This window comes from Triturus cristatus, chromosome 8 (genome assembly GCF_964204655.1).
Source record: "Triturus cristatus chromosome 8, aTriCri1.1, whole genome shotgun sequence".
NCBI classification, from domain to species: Eukaryota; Metazoa; Chordata; class Amphibia; order Caudata; family Salamandridae; genus Triturus; species Triturus cristatus.
The window spans coordinates 804,192,591-804,210,420 of record NC_140591.1 but is presented as its reverse complement, the minus strand read 5'-3'; the positions used below and the strand labels follow the sequence as shown (position 1 = coordinate 804,210,420).

At 45.6% G+C, this 17,830-nt stretch overlaps 1 protein-coding gene and 1 pseudogene across 6 annotated transcripts in view; both read right to left on the bottom strand.

Annotated features, from left to right (window-relative positions):
- The window catches only part of UBAC2 (UBA domain containing 2), a 698,660-nt gene that overhangs the window by 642,288 nt on the left and 38,542 nt on the right, over positions 1-17,830 (bottom strand). For all 6 annotated transcript variants that reach the window (XM_085622247.1, XM_085622244.1, XM_085622245.1 and 3 more), the window contains exon 2: positions 6,550-6,677. In XM_085622247.1, the coding sequence (XP_085478373.1) occupies positions 6,550-6,677 (128 nt within the window). The remainder of the gene's footprint in view (positions 1-6,549; positions 6,678-17,830) is intronic.
- LOC146805107 (uncharacterized) lies at positions 2,146-5,323 on the bottom strand (annotated as a pseudogene).

The following is a 17,830-nucleotide window of genomic DNA, read 5'->3' as shown; positions in this document are numbered from 1 at the left end:
CATTGCATTTTCTGGCCAAAGGTTCCTTTCAATACACTGTGGGTATATCTGGTGGTATGTCACAACCAATGTTCACTGGTGTACTACAAGACGTGCTTACAGCAATGATGAGACACATTGACAGCTACATTCAGTTCCTCAGAACTGATGATGTAGCCAATGTGAAGGGTGACCTTTATGGATTTAGTTGCATCCTACATGCGGTCGGAGCCATTGATGGCACCCATATTTTCCTAATACCACCGCAAGGCAAGAAACAAGTTTACCAGAACAAGAAGCACTTCCATTCTATCAATTTTACCAGATTTGTACATCTCAAACGTCTAGGCCTGGTTCCCAGGAACAGCTCATGACTTCGTCATACTGCGGAACAGCACCATTACTCAGCTGAAGTCACAACTACTACAGGAGAGGGCTGGGCTTGTTGATAAGTTTGATGTGTCCTAACTTTGTGTTGGTAATGTCAAGTACCATGATCTACAACTGTGTAGCTATTTTTTGCACTTATGTCTGTCTTCCCTCTAGGAGACTCACCGTATCCCAATGGCACAGCGGAGAACTCAAACAACACCAAGGGAAGTCCGCTTCAATGAGTCCCATAGAAGAACACGGCGACCAGTGAAACTGGCCATTGGGCTGCTGAAGGCCAGATTCAGATGTCTGGATAAGACATGGGGAACCCTCCTCTGCTCTGCTCACCCGGGAAGGTGTTCAAATTACTGTGGCCTGCTACATACTTCACAACATCGCCCTGTGATGGAACATCCCTTACATCGTAGAGGATGGAGACCACAAAGTGCCACCAGGTGAGGATTCTGAAATGTCAAATGATGATGATAGTGGTGATGAGGAAGGAGCTGACTTGCGTCCGGATCTCATCGAAAACTTCTTCTCACGAGTTTAAGTATCTTGTGAAATGTCATGACTTGGCCTGTTACAGCAACTCTTGTAATGAGGTGATAAGTATGTTAAGGCAACATTTTAGGAAGGTAAAACTCTGGAAAATCCTGGTGAAAAGTGCTTGTGGATGAGTTTTTGACAAATAGTCATTTGTTGCAGATGATTTGTTCTGCTTTGATATTTTGTCATGGAATGTGGTCTCCAGAAGTGGACAATGTGAAATGTTTAATATGTGTGGTTTCCTAGCTTATCTTTTGGTTTTGGTCTGTTTTAGGTATCTTCACCTTGTTAACCTCATTTGGACATTTCAGCATTGTGACATTAGCGGCTATATGAGGCCGTTTGCAAGTACAAAGGGGACATGGGTTGTTCCTGGGAATAACTGTCGCAGACTTTGGGTGTACAAATCCTGTACCAAGACAGCTTGCACAGCAACAGGATGGAACATAAGAGGAATCCATTGGGTTTGTTCCTTGTTGTGTGGTGGACCTAATGCAATATGTGTGCCATCATTTGCTCCAACAAAATGTTTTGTGGGGCCAAAACATTCTAGTCTTCCTTCACATTGGCTAAATCATCATTGCGGGGAAACTGTATGTAGCTGTTGATGTGTCTCCTCATTGTAGGCCACTGTGCTTGCGGTACACCACTGACATTTATTTGTGACATTCCACCAAATGCAGCTACACTGCATTGGAATGATCCTGTGATCAGAAATTGTTGTACTGCCATGTGTCTGTTTATTGGTGTTAGTGATGTGGGATTCCTTTTGTGGGGTTGGCAACATGGCTGCAGCTGACTACATACACAAATTTGCCTATTCAATTGGAACTTCTCTGATGTGTCCCCTCCTTCCATGTTGTTACGGTCTGCACCTGAAAATAAGATCATTGAAACACAATATTTGAGCCATGTATACATTACTATGTTGCTGACCTGATGCCTATTGTTGGAACAATGGAATAAAGATGTCATGAGACAATACACTTGTATGTATGCATAGGGGTGACATGTTTGTGATCCTGAGCTAAACACTGTATCCATGCAACATATCCATGATTACACAAGCTGATATTTTTGGCATTGTAAAGTTCAGTTGGGAGTAGATATATACAGTGCTAGGTGTGAAATATAATACATCAGGCAAAGAGTGTCTAACTAGAGTATTTATTGCAGCGAACAGTGAGGAAAAAAACATAGTACAAAACAAAACAGTGAAAACCAAAAGTGATGAAGTCAGTTATGGTGAATGAAAACATAGTTGTATATGCCAAATTGTCAGAGTCCAAAATACTTCTCCCATCAGGAAGGGAAAGGTGTCCAGAAACAGTCCACAGAGTGAATGTGCGACACACACACTGGAGGAAATTAGATGGAAGGTTTCTTGCTGGCAGAGGTGGGGGTCTTGCCATCCACACTTCCTGGATTATTTGGTGGACGTCCAGCCCTGCGAGTAGGATCTACTGCTGCAGAGACAGGGGTGTCTGCAGGCATGTGTTCCTCTGTCAGGGCCTCCCTTCCTGTGGCTGCTGCAGATGTAGATGGCCCGGATGTAGTTGGACCACAGGAAGAGGTTGATGGTGGTGAAAAAGCCCTCCTCAGGGTTGTGTTAATGACCTGCAGCACCCAAACGAGAGAGCCCATGTTGGTGTTGGTGTTGATGCCTGCAACCTCCTGGTATACATCTCTCTGCAGCTGCTTCATCTCCCTGATTCTAGTTAGTACCTGTCCCATCAGGCCTTTGGAGTCCTGAGAGGCTCCCAAGACTTGGTCAATGGTGGCCTGGGTATGAGTGGCCTCAGTGGCCTCACTTTGTGGGCCCACAGTACCCCTCCTACGACCCCTACCCCACCCCCATGAGTCTGTGCTCTTGGCACAGGATGCCCTCTCCTCCTGGGTCCTGGTTGCTCTGTGACTGGGCTGGTGATTCTCACCTCAGAATCCAGGACTGGGGGGGGGGGCACAAGATGGTAGTAACTGTGCTAGATGCAAAGTATGAGGTGACTGGAGTTGGCTGAGGTGTTGCAGCTGGGGTGGGAGGTGTTGCTGTGGGGACAGATAGACTCACTGTTGCCATCTGCCCAGGCAGACCAGATGTGTCAGGACTGTCATCCATGTCCATATCTCCAGGAATGTTGTCATCCCTGAGTACTTCATCCGTGGGTGTAGTTGAAGTCTGTTCGGTGTCTAAGCTCTGCCCAGGTGCTGGGCCAGATCGAACTGTTGTGAAATAGAGGACACTGTTAATGGTGGAAGTGTGGTATCTATATCCAAATGTTTTGTGTCAAAGTAAGTAGAGACATACCAAACACAAAATAGGTAGAGATTACTATATTGATTAATTTCCGCAATAGTGAACTGGTTTAGAAGACTTTTGGAGAAATTCATTACATGTAGTTGAATTGAACAGCTCATTAGATGTGTTGATATGTTGCATTTTGAAATAAGGAATGAACATGAAATCTCACAAACATTTTAGTCAACACAGCGGAGGAGTCACTTGTGTATCTGACCGTTCCAATGCCTAATTGTGTACAATACAGGAGAACACACAACTTGGTTCTATATTTAGCATTGGTCATCATGTGAGCAGTGCAGAGTCAATGGGTCACCTGCCACTTCTAATCATCTGACTTAGACAAATGCCTTACAAATATTTGAGGCACACACTTGGTATGGTGTCACTCATTCAATCAATAGTTTCAGTTAAGGAAACCAGGACAACAGCAAGCTAAATTGGCAGGCATGTTTCTGAGCATAGCATTGTATGTAGATTGCTCAGTCCATGAGAACTGAACACCAGTTGTAACATGTCAGACAAGTCAGAAAGGACAAGATTACTATTGCATCTTGTTTTCTGTTACAAACACAGGGCATCATGGTAGTTGTTATAATCTCGATTTCCCAACACTACACATATGGGGTACTCCGTGAGCAGTGAACATTGGTTGTTACATGTCAGACCAGTGAGAATGGGCAAGATTACTATGGCATCTTGTTTTCTGTTACAGACACAGGGCATAATGGTAGTTGCAGTTGTTACAGTTTCGACTTCCCAACACTTGACAAATTGGTTAGTTTTACATACCAGTTGGCAAAATGCAATTGGGCTGGACAATACATGTACATATATCATGGGTCCTGGGATGATATTATTATGGTAATGCACTTAAAGACAGCATTCCAACCCGTGGCATGTAATGGAGATTGATAAATGTGATCTTAAATGCAACAAGACACATTGACACTGAGAATCATACATCTCTGAGGATTGCATGTCAGGAGAGTAGATAGACAACACAATAGCAAAAGCTGAGATGAGAGCATTCAAGACATTGAAGTGTTTTAAAAGTTAGTGAGGTGTAACTTACCAGACTCCACTGCCCCAGATATTCCCGTCAAGCCCTCTGAATGCAGGCTGGCCACGACCTTCTCCTCCCAGGGAAAGAGTTTAATTGGGCTGCTGCCAGTCCTCTGGGCCTCCAGGTATTACTTGTAGGCCAGGGACCACACCTTCCCCCTCAAGTTGTCATTCCACCTCTTCGCAATTTGCACGTTTGTGCGCAGGGTGGTACCCACAGCATTCACTCTGTTGACTATCCTTTTTCTTACTGAGAGTATTATGTTCGACTTGTTTAAATTGTGGCTTTACTCTTATGATTTCATCCACCATGACTGACAACTCAACCTCTGAAAAACAAGGATTTTTTGCCATAACAGGACTGTAAAATAAAATGTGTGACAATGACTAAAAAAACAAGGGATATTAGGAAAATGTCAAGAAAAAGTAAGGATAGTGTTAAATGTGATAGGGGAAAAAGGGATGCCTTGTCTCAGGATAAGGTGTGGTCTCAGTCTTGCTGTGCTGCAGTGGAGAGGCAAAGGATCATGGTCTGGGATGGGGTGTGTTTTACAGTGTGATTTTCAGGTGTGTCCACTTGGCCAGTGGATGTTAGCTGTGTTGTTTTTGTATCCGCTGTTCTGTTGCTTTGCTGAGAGCTTACCACAAAGGCCTACTGCTGTCGGGGAACCGCTGTACAGGAAACACCATTACGACTACATATTCGTAATAATCGGCGGTAAGCTGCGGGCCTGGTGGCATTGGAGTATGCATCATCAATTTTGTAGTACGCCATGACGCGGTCAGCAGTTCAGGCTTCATGCAACGTAATACAGCGGGCGGAAGGATTAGAGATCAATTCTACCCACAACTACACTGGGGAAAATGTCAAAGTGACCAGTGGTGGCCGGCACCGATCTGGGGCGAGGAGGCAGGGGTAAAGAAGAGTAAAAAAAAAAAAAGGGGGAAAAAAACTTACCTGCTTAACCCATTTCCGCCCGTCATTCCTCCGTCGTCTGTCCCGGCCAGGAAGTAGGAACCACCAGGCGACCCATAGCCAATCACAACGCTGCAATGCACCATCGAGATTAGTCTGAGCGCTGTGGTTCGGCGCTCAGACAGGCAGTGGGAGCCTGGGCATGTTTTCCACTCAGGCTGTAATACATGGATAGATGCTTGGATTGCAGAGTCAAGGGATCTCTTCTACGGAAAGTTAGGCTCACTTGCTTCGCTTGCATGTTGGCAACAGAGCTTTGATTCAAAGTGGGGGGTGTTTTAGTTTTCTGTCTATTCTCTTGCTCCACAGTCATTTTGGTTTTCTGTTTATAAAATAAAATGATTGTGGCAAAGCATATGATTGGAAACAAGTCTTTAAAGGCGAAGGACTGCATCCTCAGATCTTAGGCACCATCTAACTCAGTGATACTCAAAGTACGGGATGGGGGCCGCATGCGACCTTCCTGACCTTTTGTTCAAAGAAGCACTGGGATGCTGTTTACTTGACTCCACTAAACTTGAAAAAGAAGTTATATAAACAGGCAAGCATTTCTTTAAAGTTATTTGAATCTTGCACCAAACGTGTAAAATATGACAAAGTAAATTCAATAAGTGCATTTCGTTAACCTGCTGAACCGTGTCACCTTAGTACATCAATGTATTGAGAAATATTTTTTTATAGTAATAGTTTACATACATGAAATTAGAAACATTCATGCTTTCACCCACCCCAACAACAATGCCAATAGTGAACTAAGAGGCAAGTCAGTTGTGTGCACCCTTTGGGAAGCCTGGGTTGCTGTTGGTATACACAAACAACATTATAGTTTATTAAATCAAACACAGAAGGTTTTATACAGTGCAAATCCTAAAGTCTTGTATTTGAAGGTCCTCTTATGTGTGATAATGAAGTAAAAGGAGGGAAAACGAAATAAAACAATTGCCTAGGATCACACAGTTTGATCAGATGGGAAAGCCGGGATTGATCCAGATTTTCTGGTTTCACATTGTGCAATTCAGCCACTAGATGTACATTCTTCACCTCCTCTACACCTACCTAACCCCCCTCTGCGCCGCCCCCTCGAGTCACCCGCTGGCTTCAATCTGGTCCTCGGTCACATCACAGACCAAACATTTTGGCCCCTGGCAAAATGTTTGTGAGTACTCATGATCTAACTGAATCGAGTGGCTGTTGCAAAAGGAAAACATTTAAGATGGTATCTAAATCAGACCGTAAACAGTATACGTACACTCAGCACACCAAACGAAGTTTGAGTTTGGCTACTTTCATTAGTTTGCAAAACAAAATTTACCTGAAAGTCTTCTTTCACTGCTTGTATATTATACTGGAAAAATGACAGATAGTTTTGGAAGAAGAGCGCCAATAAAACAGAGAAGGCACTTGGGACCAACAAAAGGCTCTTCGACACTGGTGCCTTATCTGGAAAAGATAAACATGTGCAGTCAGTATACAAAGTGAGACATTGAGGGCAATAATAGGTAGGCTATGGTATACAGCCATTCTGAATTAACTGTTCTTTAGAGTTGTACAGAAAAGAAGTACCAATTAAACTCCAACATATGAACTTAGAAGCCTATCAGCCATGTTTCAGCACACACTAACACTTTGTTTGCACAAACGTAATCTCAAAGGTGTGGGTTAAACAGTGTTTAAATGTTGTCCTTTTGCATGTGTAAGAGCGAGAGAGAGAGGCAGACGTGTAGCAGTGCTTTTCTGTAGAATACATACATGGTACATACAGGCCAGGCCTGATTGTATCCAAATATGGACGCACTAACTCTTTTAGTGTATGAATGTGACAGGATTAGAAAAATATTATTCTGAATTAAATGAGAGAGAGAGAAAGAAGGAGAGAGAGATTGCCATATTAAAATAAACCTTGTTTATAGAGCTGTTCGTGCTAACAAAACCAAGATGTTTCCATTCTCTACTGTGCACACAAGAGTGCTGTATTTCACACGTCATCGTTTTCTGAAATTGGTCAAATAACCTTGCTATGCACATATGGCTTTTTGGAAGACAATAAGAAAAGCAACATTTGCTTAGCCTTCTGTGGGCCTCTACAACAATTGCCTACTGTAGCTCTAGTAATGCATACATTGTCTACTGCTACAGAGGGAATTATACACGAGGCTGCTCAGGGAGCAGTCTCCCTTCTCTTTATAGAGAATCACAGGAAGGGAGAGTAAAGAGATAGGTGAATATATTCGAGAGGGTACATGCAGACAATGACTAACGAGAGGACTTGAGATAGGGTTGGCATCTGACTGTTGTCTGACAGCTCTGAGGAATGAGGGTATGGATACATAACTTGGCATGTTGACACACGCATGTTAAAGCAGTTTTCCAATCTGTATGTTGCGACCAACTTCACATTTTTGACGTACCTTGAAGTCCAAGCAATAAATACAGATGGCATAGCTTTGTACTTATCTTGTCACATTTGTAGTGCTTCAAAGACAAAGGTCAAATATAAGGCTATGGCATGTGACAAAGCGCTGCTAATTTTTGCATGGGGGTTGATGTTTACAAGCTTCTCTCACTTAGAAATCAGAGACAGAAAAGTAAAGTGGCAGACTGGCTGCGGTACAGAGTGTGAAAGGATAAGCTGTAGGATGTATTTTTTGGTAACACGCAACAAAAGGTAAAATACCTGAATATGAACTGTACACATTGTTAAGAACGCAAATTCTGTAATTCTGAAGCGTAATGTAAACAAAGATTTTAACACGGTCAAAGCACATCAAGTCACTTTACTTGGTGATGCTCAAATGAAAAATATACTCTTAAACTTGATTTCCATACATTATCATGTGTTTGCAATATAGTTTTATCAGTACAACTGAATGTCTGTACAAATTTAGTATCAATTTTAATGGAAAATATGTTGAATCTAAATGACAGTGCGCTACCATACAATGCTTTAGCTACAATAAAAAATTGCTTGTCCCATGTCTAATAATGTCTAGGTGGGTTGCAAAAGTTTGTCGTTCTAAAAAGTAGGTTGTGGTTCTAAAAAGATTGGAATTACTAACTGCTCAGCAGAAGCTTGGTGGTTCCGACTCTTCAGTATTGACAGCCAAGACCATAATGAGCTACCCCTCCAACTCAGATCTATCCCAGATAAACCCATCTTCCAGAAACAACTCTAAACTCATCCGTTCAATTTGTAAGGTGGAAGACCTCTCTTTTACATTTGCTTTAGCGCTGGGACCCTCTGGTAGTAGCTGCGCTGTAGAAGTAGTTCATTCATTCAAATATCATGTTTGATGTCTGAAGAATAGTAATTTAGAACCCTCCTTAAAGTTGGATTTTAGGTCATCATTCTGAAAATGCCACTTTTAGGAAGTTGGCAGTTTATTGTCCTAACCATTTTGTGCCTGCAGTCTGTTTCCTGGGTCACATGACTAGGTGTAGTAGGCAGTTGGCCTGTGTATTTCTCCAACATAGCCACACAATAGATGGCCTGGGTTATGGCAGGATGGGCCATCCAGACTTGATGAGAGGGGTGGAGCTGTCACCAGTCACACTTAAACATCAAAGACACTGACACAGCATACAAACACAAAGAACTTCACACTAGCCTATCGAGACTGCAGACAGACTGTGACCAGCGCAGGTAAGCAGGAAATCCCATACATGTGTGTTCGAGGAAAACTCCAGAAGCTTCTTCCACTTAAGAGCTGGAATAAAAATACGACACTCCGACCCACTCAAGGACACACTCCTGGACCCATGAATACTACAGAAGAAGGACTGCCCTGTTGCCAGAGGGCAGCCCTGCTGCTTGAAGCTTACCCTGCTTTCTGAGAAGGAAGACCTGACCTGCACCCTTCATCTCAGGCTAGCTGTGCGAAGGGCTAGTTAGCTGGGCTCCTGTTCTGAGCTACAGGGACACAACAAGCTCCAGACGCCTCTCTGCAACTGCCCAACTGACCTGATGCACTGGAGCTGCAACTGGACCTGCCTGTGCCCTGCTGGACTCTGCTGGAGTGAGTTCCTGATCAAGAGATGCTACCCAGGTCCTGCACCTTTGGTGTGGCATCAGTTGAGTTCCTGCTAGAAGAAAAGGAGAAATCCTGACGTTTTGGGCTCTATGTAACCGGGCTTGTTCCCACTAAGATCTTTCCGCCCTCATCGACACGAAGCTCCAGTGAACCAGACTCTTCATGCTACAGCGATTGCCCACGATGACCTGCAATGCGAGATATGCACTTTGTGTGACAGTATCGACAGCCCGCAGCAAAGCCAATGCAAAGGTCCAGCAACGACTATTTGCGACGCCCGACAGGATCTTCCGGTTACAGCAACAACCATCCGCGACACTCAGCCTGCTCTTTGCGCTACAGCAACGACCATCCACGAAACTCTCCCTGCTCCTCGCAGCTCTCCACTACGAACTGGACTTTTCACATCGAACTTTAAGGAATAACTTTTTTAGCTGGACTTACCTGGCCCTTGTATTCGCCTATGCTCCATCGCGGTCAGCATGAACTTGTGATTTTCACTCGGTCTATCACGACCAGAAAAATGCGAGTGGAGCTTTGTGCTTTTAGGCGCTATACTTACCTTAAATCTTTGAGATTTGCTTTCTCCAGTTCTACTAATTGGATTTGTTCTTTTGGTAGTAAATAATTTATTACATTTGCTAGAATAAAAAACTAAGAAAACAAAGCGCGACAACAGACACCAGCAGAAAACACACAGCTGTACATAGTTAAAGAACAGTGTAGGCCCAAATCTTGTGCTGCTGAGAGAAAGGTGAAAAGTTCACTTGATGACATAATGGAATAAGTAACTTGAAAGGGTCGCAGTTAAAGGCCAACCCGTGTTTAGGAACCTTGAAAATATTTATGGTTTTAGCACAAGGGTTCACCGGCACACACTTCGTGCTTCCAAATAGATTGTAACCGGATTAGACAATTGATGCAGGAAATTCAATCAGCTTAGAACTCACGGAGGTCTTAGGTGCACAATGAAAAAGCACACACTCCACTGAAATTGCATTTACCACGAATACATATGCATTCACGAGTAGAAGAATGTTAGTTTTTAAAGGATTGTTAGAATTGCAATAAAGAATGTGTAGAGGATTTGGCAAGGGTGTATAGTTATGGGGTCACAGGATTTTGAGTGCTTTTCTGTTTTCAATCTGTAACCTACAAGTCAATCACTATTTGCTGTTTTGTAATAAAGCATTCTGTAATTCTGTATAAAAAGAGCTGCCTTTGAAGCAGCAATTTGAGACTGGCTGCCTGCTTGCCTGTGTGTGAGGAGATTCTGTCTCCCTGTCTCGACAGTAAAGAGCTGTCTGCATTGCCAAGAGGAGTCTGTGTCTTTTTCATTTTTAAATGTTTTTAGTCACCCTGCAACAACTGGCGAGCCAGCCAAAGTTGTCCCCCTTGTCCCCACCTGACTGCTGACGCCGGAAGGCCACCTACCCCCACTGCATAGATTATTATGCACCTTTTGATGAGGTGACAAGATACCGTGTTGACTGAAGACTGTGCACGGGGTGGGGGAGGATCCAGAGACTGTCGTCGTTTAAAAGGAAGAGGACAATGCGGACTACTTTCCGTGATTTTTGTATACATTGTCTGACTTGTCAATCAATCAAGGAATTGTAAGCGCGCTACTCACCCGTGAGGGTCTCAAAGCACGGGGGGGGGGGGGTCCGCAGATCTGTTTTGCCGAAGAGCCAGGTCTTGAGGGTCTTCCTGAAGGTGTTCAGGGAGGGGGCACGTCTGATGTCTGCTGGTAGCTCGTTCCAGGTCTTGGCTGCAATGTGAGAGAAGGATCTTCCACTTGCTCTGGCTCTGTGGATGCGTGGGGGTTCGGCCAGTGCGAGGTTGGAAGATCTGAGGTTTCTTTTGGATATGTGGAAGTTGATTCTGTCGTTGAGGTATTTGGGTCCGATGTTGTGTCGTGAGTGAGGATTTTGAAAGTGACTCTTTTCTTCACGGGGATCCAGTGGAGACTTCGTAGGTGTCAGCGGATGTGTTCGTGTCGAGGGATGCCGAGGACGAGTCTGGCGGCAGTGTTCTGTATTGTCTGGAGTTTGTCGAGTAGGAACTTGTTGATATCGGCGTAGAGTGTGTTTCCATAGTCCAGTCTGCTGGTGATGAGTGCATGGGTGACTGTCTTCCTTGACTCAGGGGGATCCACTTGAAGGTCCTGCGGAGGATGTGGAGGGTGTTGAAGCAGCTGGAGGTGACTGTGTTGACCTGTTGGTTCATGGTGAGTGATGAGTCTAGTACGATGCCAAGGTTCTTGGCGTGGTCTGAGGGGGTAGGTGGGCTTCCGAGGGCAGTCGGCCACCAGGTGCTGTCCCATGCAGAAGGGGTGGTACCGAGGACGAGGACTTCTGTCTTCTTGGCGTTGAGCTTCAGGCAGCCGCTGGTCATCCAGACTGCGACATCTTGCATTCCTTTCTTAAAGCTGAGTTTGGCAGCGGTGGGGTCTTTTTGTGAGAGAGAGGATGAGATGGGTGTCGTCGGTGTAGGCTATGATGTTGAGGCCGTGTTGTCGGACGATGGCTGCGAGGAGGGCCATGTAGATGTTGAAGAGGATGGGGCTCAAGGATGAACCCTGTGGGACTCCGCAGGTGATTTTCGTGGGGTCGGAGAGGAAGGAAGGGAGTCTGATCCTTTGGCTTCTTCCGGTGAGGAGTGATCGGATCCAGTCCAGGGCTGTTCCTTGTATGCCTGCGTCGTGTAGTCTGGTGACTAGTGTGCGGTGGGAGACGGTGTTGAAGGCCGCTGATAGGTCGAGTAGGATAAGGGCTGCGGAGTGGCCTTGGGCCAGGAGGGTGCGGATGTCGTCTGTGGCGGCGAGTAGGGCTGTCTCTGGGCTATGGTTGCTTTGGAATCTGGATTGGGATGGGTCGAGGACGGCGTTTTCTTCAATTAATCGTGTCAGTTTATTGTGGATTGTTTTCTCTGCAACTGTGCCTGCGAAGGGGAGGAGCGAGATGGGCCGATAGTTCTTGAGGTCGGTGGGGTCAGCGGTGGGCTTTTTGAGCAGGGGTCTTACTTCTGCGCGTTTCCAGTCATCTGGGAAGGTGCCTGTTTTGAAGGTGGTGTTGATGGTGCGTTGTAGTTCGGGTGGGATGGCGGCAGCGGCTCTGTGGTAGATGTGAGGGGGGCAGGAGTCGGTGGGGGCCCCCGAGTGGATGCTTTTAATGGTCGAGGTGGTGTCTTCGGCCGTGATCGGTGTCCAGTTGGAGATGGTGGGCTGGCTGGGTTTTCTGGGTGGTGGGGGCCATCTGTGGCGCTTGGTGGATGGTCGATGAAGTTGTCGTAGAGGTTTTTAATCTTGAGGTGGAAATAGGTTCCAAGCTTGTCGCAGAGGTCTTGGGATGGGGTGATGTCTGTGGCTTTGCTGCGTGGGTTAGTGAATTCTTGAAAGACACTGAAAAGTTCCTTGGAGTTGGCCAGGATTTTGTTGGGGATGAAGTTCCTCTTGGTGACTCTGATCTGGTTCTGGTAGTCCGTCATGGCGTCCTTGTAGATGGTGTGGATTCCCTGCGTCTGAAGGTGCGCCTGGCTTCTTGGAGAGCCGTGCAGAACCAGGCGGCTTTCCTGGGCCGTTGTCTGTCGGGGTTGCATAGCGGGGTGAGCTCATGTGCACAATTGGAGATCCAGGTGTGGAGGTCTCTGGCTGCATCGTTTGCATTGGGTGCCCAGGTGTGGTTGTCTCGGGAGAGGGTGGAGTTAAGTCGCTCATTGGTAACCTTGCTTCAGTTCCTTCGTGGTGGGCGTGTGGCTGGTTTGGGTGCCTTGGGTTTGTTGATGGCTAAGTGTACACAGTTTTGGTCGGTCCATGGCGGCTGCGTTGTGTGGCTGAATTGGACGCTGTTTCCTGCCACGAAGATGGGGTCGAGGGTGTGTCCTGCTCTGTGGGTCGGTGTGTTGACGAGTTGTTTAAATCCGATGCTGGTGCGGTTGTCATGAAGGATAGTGGAGTTGGGGTCGCTGGGTTTGTCGAGGTGGAAGTTCAGGCCTCCAATGAGTACGTAGTTTGTTGAGGCGATGGCGTGGGGTGCGATGAAGTGGGGTGATGGTGGTGGCGAAGGGTGTTCGGGGGCCGGATGGTCTGTAGACGAGGGTTCCTCGGAGTGTGGCTTTGGGGGTGGTCTGGATCTGGAAGTGCAGGTGTTCGGCGGAGGAGAAGGTTTCGCTGAAGGTGGTGAGGCGGAGGGTGCTCTTGTGGCCAATGGGGAGGCCCCCTTCTGGGTGGTTGGGGCGGTCTTTCCTCTGGATCTTGTGTCCGAATCGGGTGGCGGTGCTGATGTCGGGGGCGGAGGATGCATTGGTGCAGGTCTCTGTGAAGAAGGCGATGTCGGGCATTTTCATGGCGTGTTTGTGTACGGAGCGTATGTTGAGGATGATGCATTTTAGGATGTCGCCGGTGCTGGCGTTGGCTGTGTTGGAGGCTGGGGTGGCGGTGAGGGTCTGGCGGCAGTGGAGGCAGGAGAACTGCCCGTGGGTAGTGTTTGGCTAGGCCTGTTGGCATTCTCTAAGTCTTCCAGGGTTGTGTGCAAGGAGGGTGGTGGTGTCGTAGCGATGGGTAGTGGGAGGTCCAGGGTTCCTGCCGCTGGCCGGGTGAAACCGGGCTTGCCTTTGGCGCACTGGCAGCGCACATCTGCTGCGCGACCGCACAGCGGCTGTCATGAAGTAGGGGAGGTGGGAGGGAGGAGAGGCTGGGAGGCGGGAGTGGGGGAATCCCAGGGGGGGAATTCCCAGGGAAAGTTCCGGGGGGGGGGGCGCGCAGGGGCAGCAGCGGCAAAAGACGAAAGGAACAGGCAGGCACGAGAAAATAAAAACTGTGGTGGAATTAGAGCAAGACACAGATGGGCACAATAACAGTGGCACAACAGGGAATAATTAAGGAAAAAAATCGGCTGAGAAAGGTTACGGTGGTTGCAGGCAGTCTGGTCCTAGTTGGAGCGGGTAGCAGGCGCAGAAGCGGGCAGCAGCCTTGAACCTCCCAAGGAGGAGGTCGGGGTCTGGAGGCACGAGACGGCACAGCGGAGCTGCAGGGAGAGAGAGAGGACCTAGACTGAGGGTCGGAGGTCTTACTCCTACTTGTTTATCCTTGGCAATGGTAAACACAGATGTAAATATAAGAGATAAAGCAATATAAGCTTATAAGCGACATAAGGGTATTGCGTGCAAGATTGTGTACATGTGTTGGACAATAGTCAGAAAGGCGATATAATACTGGCTAACTTGTTATTCCCGATATAAGGTTCTAAGTGGTCAATGTGGGTAATTTGAAAATTGAAAGTGCCAATATGTGTTCCAATGCTTGACATAGACAGACAGCTAAAAAGCTGATGTTGCTAAACTTTACCTCCAGGTACGATCTAAGCATTCAAATTACTGCCATAATCCTAATGTCCAGAAGTCATTCCATGGTCTGAGAACCGCATGGTTTGAAAAGTTCATCTTTTCAGAGCGCGGAGGAAAGTGACCAGGGGTTGCTAGTTGGATTTACCGTTTAGAGTAGAATAACGTTGATTATCATTTAGAAGTAATAGAAATGTTCATATTTTTATGATGATGGTGAGCGTGTGTGTGTATAAATGAAATGTGGCCACAGTATGATGTTGTTGTATAATGCTCCATAATGTACATGATGTTATTTTAATGTGCATCGCTTAAAGTAGTAAGACAAAAGCTTGATGAATTTTCCTGTTTTTAATCCTTGTGTAAGTTTTAAAAGAGAAATAATATGTGTCCAAATAGATAAAAGGTTAAATTGTAGAAAGCATTACAAATACGAATGATCATGGAGACTCCCTTTAGCATTTATGTAAAAGACTTTTCCACATGATCAGAGAAAATTGCAAACAATATAACTTAGCATGGTTTAAATTCACCCAAAAACATATATATCCCTGGACAAAAGAAGAGACATTTGATGACAAAATAATTGAGCATATTATTACATCTACGAAGTAAATATGTAGGAGCCATATTACACAAGAGAGAAATAGTTTTTAGCTTTATGGCGATTTTTTGTGAAAAATCTAAAGACTTCCCAAAAGATGATGCCCCTAGTCCCCCTTTTGTTCCCCCACCCCCATATGATCCTCTGTGCACCTCTCCCAAGGTACCTATCCACTGGTGCAGCTACAGGAAGCTGCAGTGGGATTTGAGAACCCAGAGATTGAGACCCCTTCAAACTCTCCAAAGGTTACCCCTAATGTTGCCCCACAAATGTCAAAGTCAAAACATGCGAGTACACCTAGGCAGCAAGCAAGGGTAGATGACTCCCAGTTTTCAGGACAACTAGAAGTGCAGTTTACACTATATTACGACCCAGCCTCTTCCCAGAAGGATAGGAGCAAAGAGCAAATTCCAGGAGACAGTGATGAACAATCACAAGTATCATTAGTAACATCATATTTGTTTCAGAAAAGAGACGCAACAGGTAAAGTAGTTAGGAAATAAATGTCTACCTCACAGGGAAGAGATGCAGATGATTCTAGAGGGAGTGACTATGTGGACAGGACTGCTAGTATGGCGCGATGGCCAGTATCCCAACAGTCCCTTTCTAGGAAGAGCAAACCCACTTCCCCGTGGTTCGTGGATATGCTCTGGGCTGCTAAAAAATCCTGTAGGAAGCAATAACGGATATGGAGGGAAAATTACGATAATGAAAAAGAAAAATATAAAATTGCTGTTGGCAGACTATAAAAAGCTTATCTTGAAAGAAAAATCAAAGTACTTAATTAATTCTATAGAAGCAACCAGCTGCTCGCCTAATCCCCTTCCAAGGGGTCTCCAAACTCTCCTCACCAGCAGCTATGAATTTTGAACATATTAACCAGGATTTCTGGGACTCCCTGGCATCCTTCTTTCTGAGTAAAGTGGAAGTCATCTTTAATTAGTTCACCTCGATCACTGCAACTACACTACCTTCTTGGTACAATAACTGCCCTAGGGACGTCAATAAGCAATCGTTCTCAAAATGTACTTCTCTTTCAGTTGACAGAGTTAGAGAATTGATTCTTTCAACCAAATCAAGCAATCCCCATGAACCTTGTCCTCCAAAGATCAAAGATCTCATTCTGGTCCTGGTTGCTTACCAACACAATACTTAAGACCGGTGTCTTTCCTAAAGCGTGGAAAACCACCTCTATTCTTCCTCTGCTGAAGAAAGCCAATTTGAAATTCCTTGACCCCAACAACTTTAGACCAATATCCAGACTGCCTTTACCTGCAAAGATATTAGAGAAAGAAATGAATCTCCAATTATCGGCTTTCCTGAACAGTAACCGATTGCTGGACGACTCCCAATTAGGGTTCAGCAGCTGGCACTCTACAGAATCAGCTTGGATTATAGCCACTGATATTATCAGGGCTACAGTTGACTGTGGGGGCAGAACTACCCTCATCCTTCTCGACTTGACGGCAGCTTTTGACACCGTCAATCATGAACTACTGATACACCGGTTCGTGGAATTCGGTGTAGATGTGGCTGACCTGCCCCTCTTCAGATCTTTCTTGGCTGAGCGAATCCGGACAGTATCCTTGGGTGACTAAACCTTGAAATCCTTTTCTCTGCCCTGCAGTGTACCTCTTCCTCTGCGGTGAGTCCAACTCTTTTTAACATCTATGTTACACCACTGGCTGCCTTGATGAAGTCATTTTGTTTTTCCACTGTGTCATATGCAGATGACATGCAGATTGTTGTGTCTCTTTCCATAAGTAGACCGGATAGGAGTGAATGATTCCGGGCATGCATGCGAGAGGTCGGTATCTGGATGGATGTGAACTGCCTCAAGCTGAATTCCACAAATCTGAAGTTATTCTTTTTGGTAATAACACTCCCATTTGGAATCCCTCATGGAGGCCGGGAGAATTGGGTTCTCTCCCTGCCCCAGTAAACGCAGTGAAAAATCTGGTTATCCTGGTAAGCTTACGTATAAGGAACAGGTTAATACGGTAATATCTACCTCCTTCTTCATGCTGCACATATAGCACAGTTTCTTCCTTCCAATTTATTGTCCAATGTGATCCTCTGCCTGGTAATCGCCAGGATTGACTATTGCAATGGGCTCTATGTTAAGCTACCTAAGGTTCAGCTGAAAAAAATTAAAATTTTTACAAAACACAGCAGCTAGACTGCTGATGAAAATTCCAAGATTCCAGTGGACCTTACATACTCTGGTAAGACTGCACTGTCTGCCTGTCCGGCAAATAATTCTCTTTAAAGTGCTTTGTATAACCTATAAAGCCTTCCAGGGACAAAGGCCAGCCTTCCTAAGGGGAAAACTCAGCAGGTATGTGCCCAACAGTACCCTTAGATCGAGTTCAACGATTAATTTGGTGGTGCCTCCAATAGGCTCTCTTCTTGGGGATGCAGGAGTTTTCTGGTCAACACAACCCAAAACTGGAACAAGGTTCCTTTGGCAATTAAATCAGCCCCCTCTCTCTGGAGTTTCCACAAGCTTCTAAAGACTTGTTTTTTTACTAAAATGTAATCTCCATTCCTCTGTCCTCCCTCCTTTAGCGCCAAGAGACCTCCAGGTAATTGTTTGCGCTTTATAAACCTCAAAATCA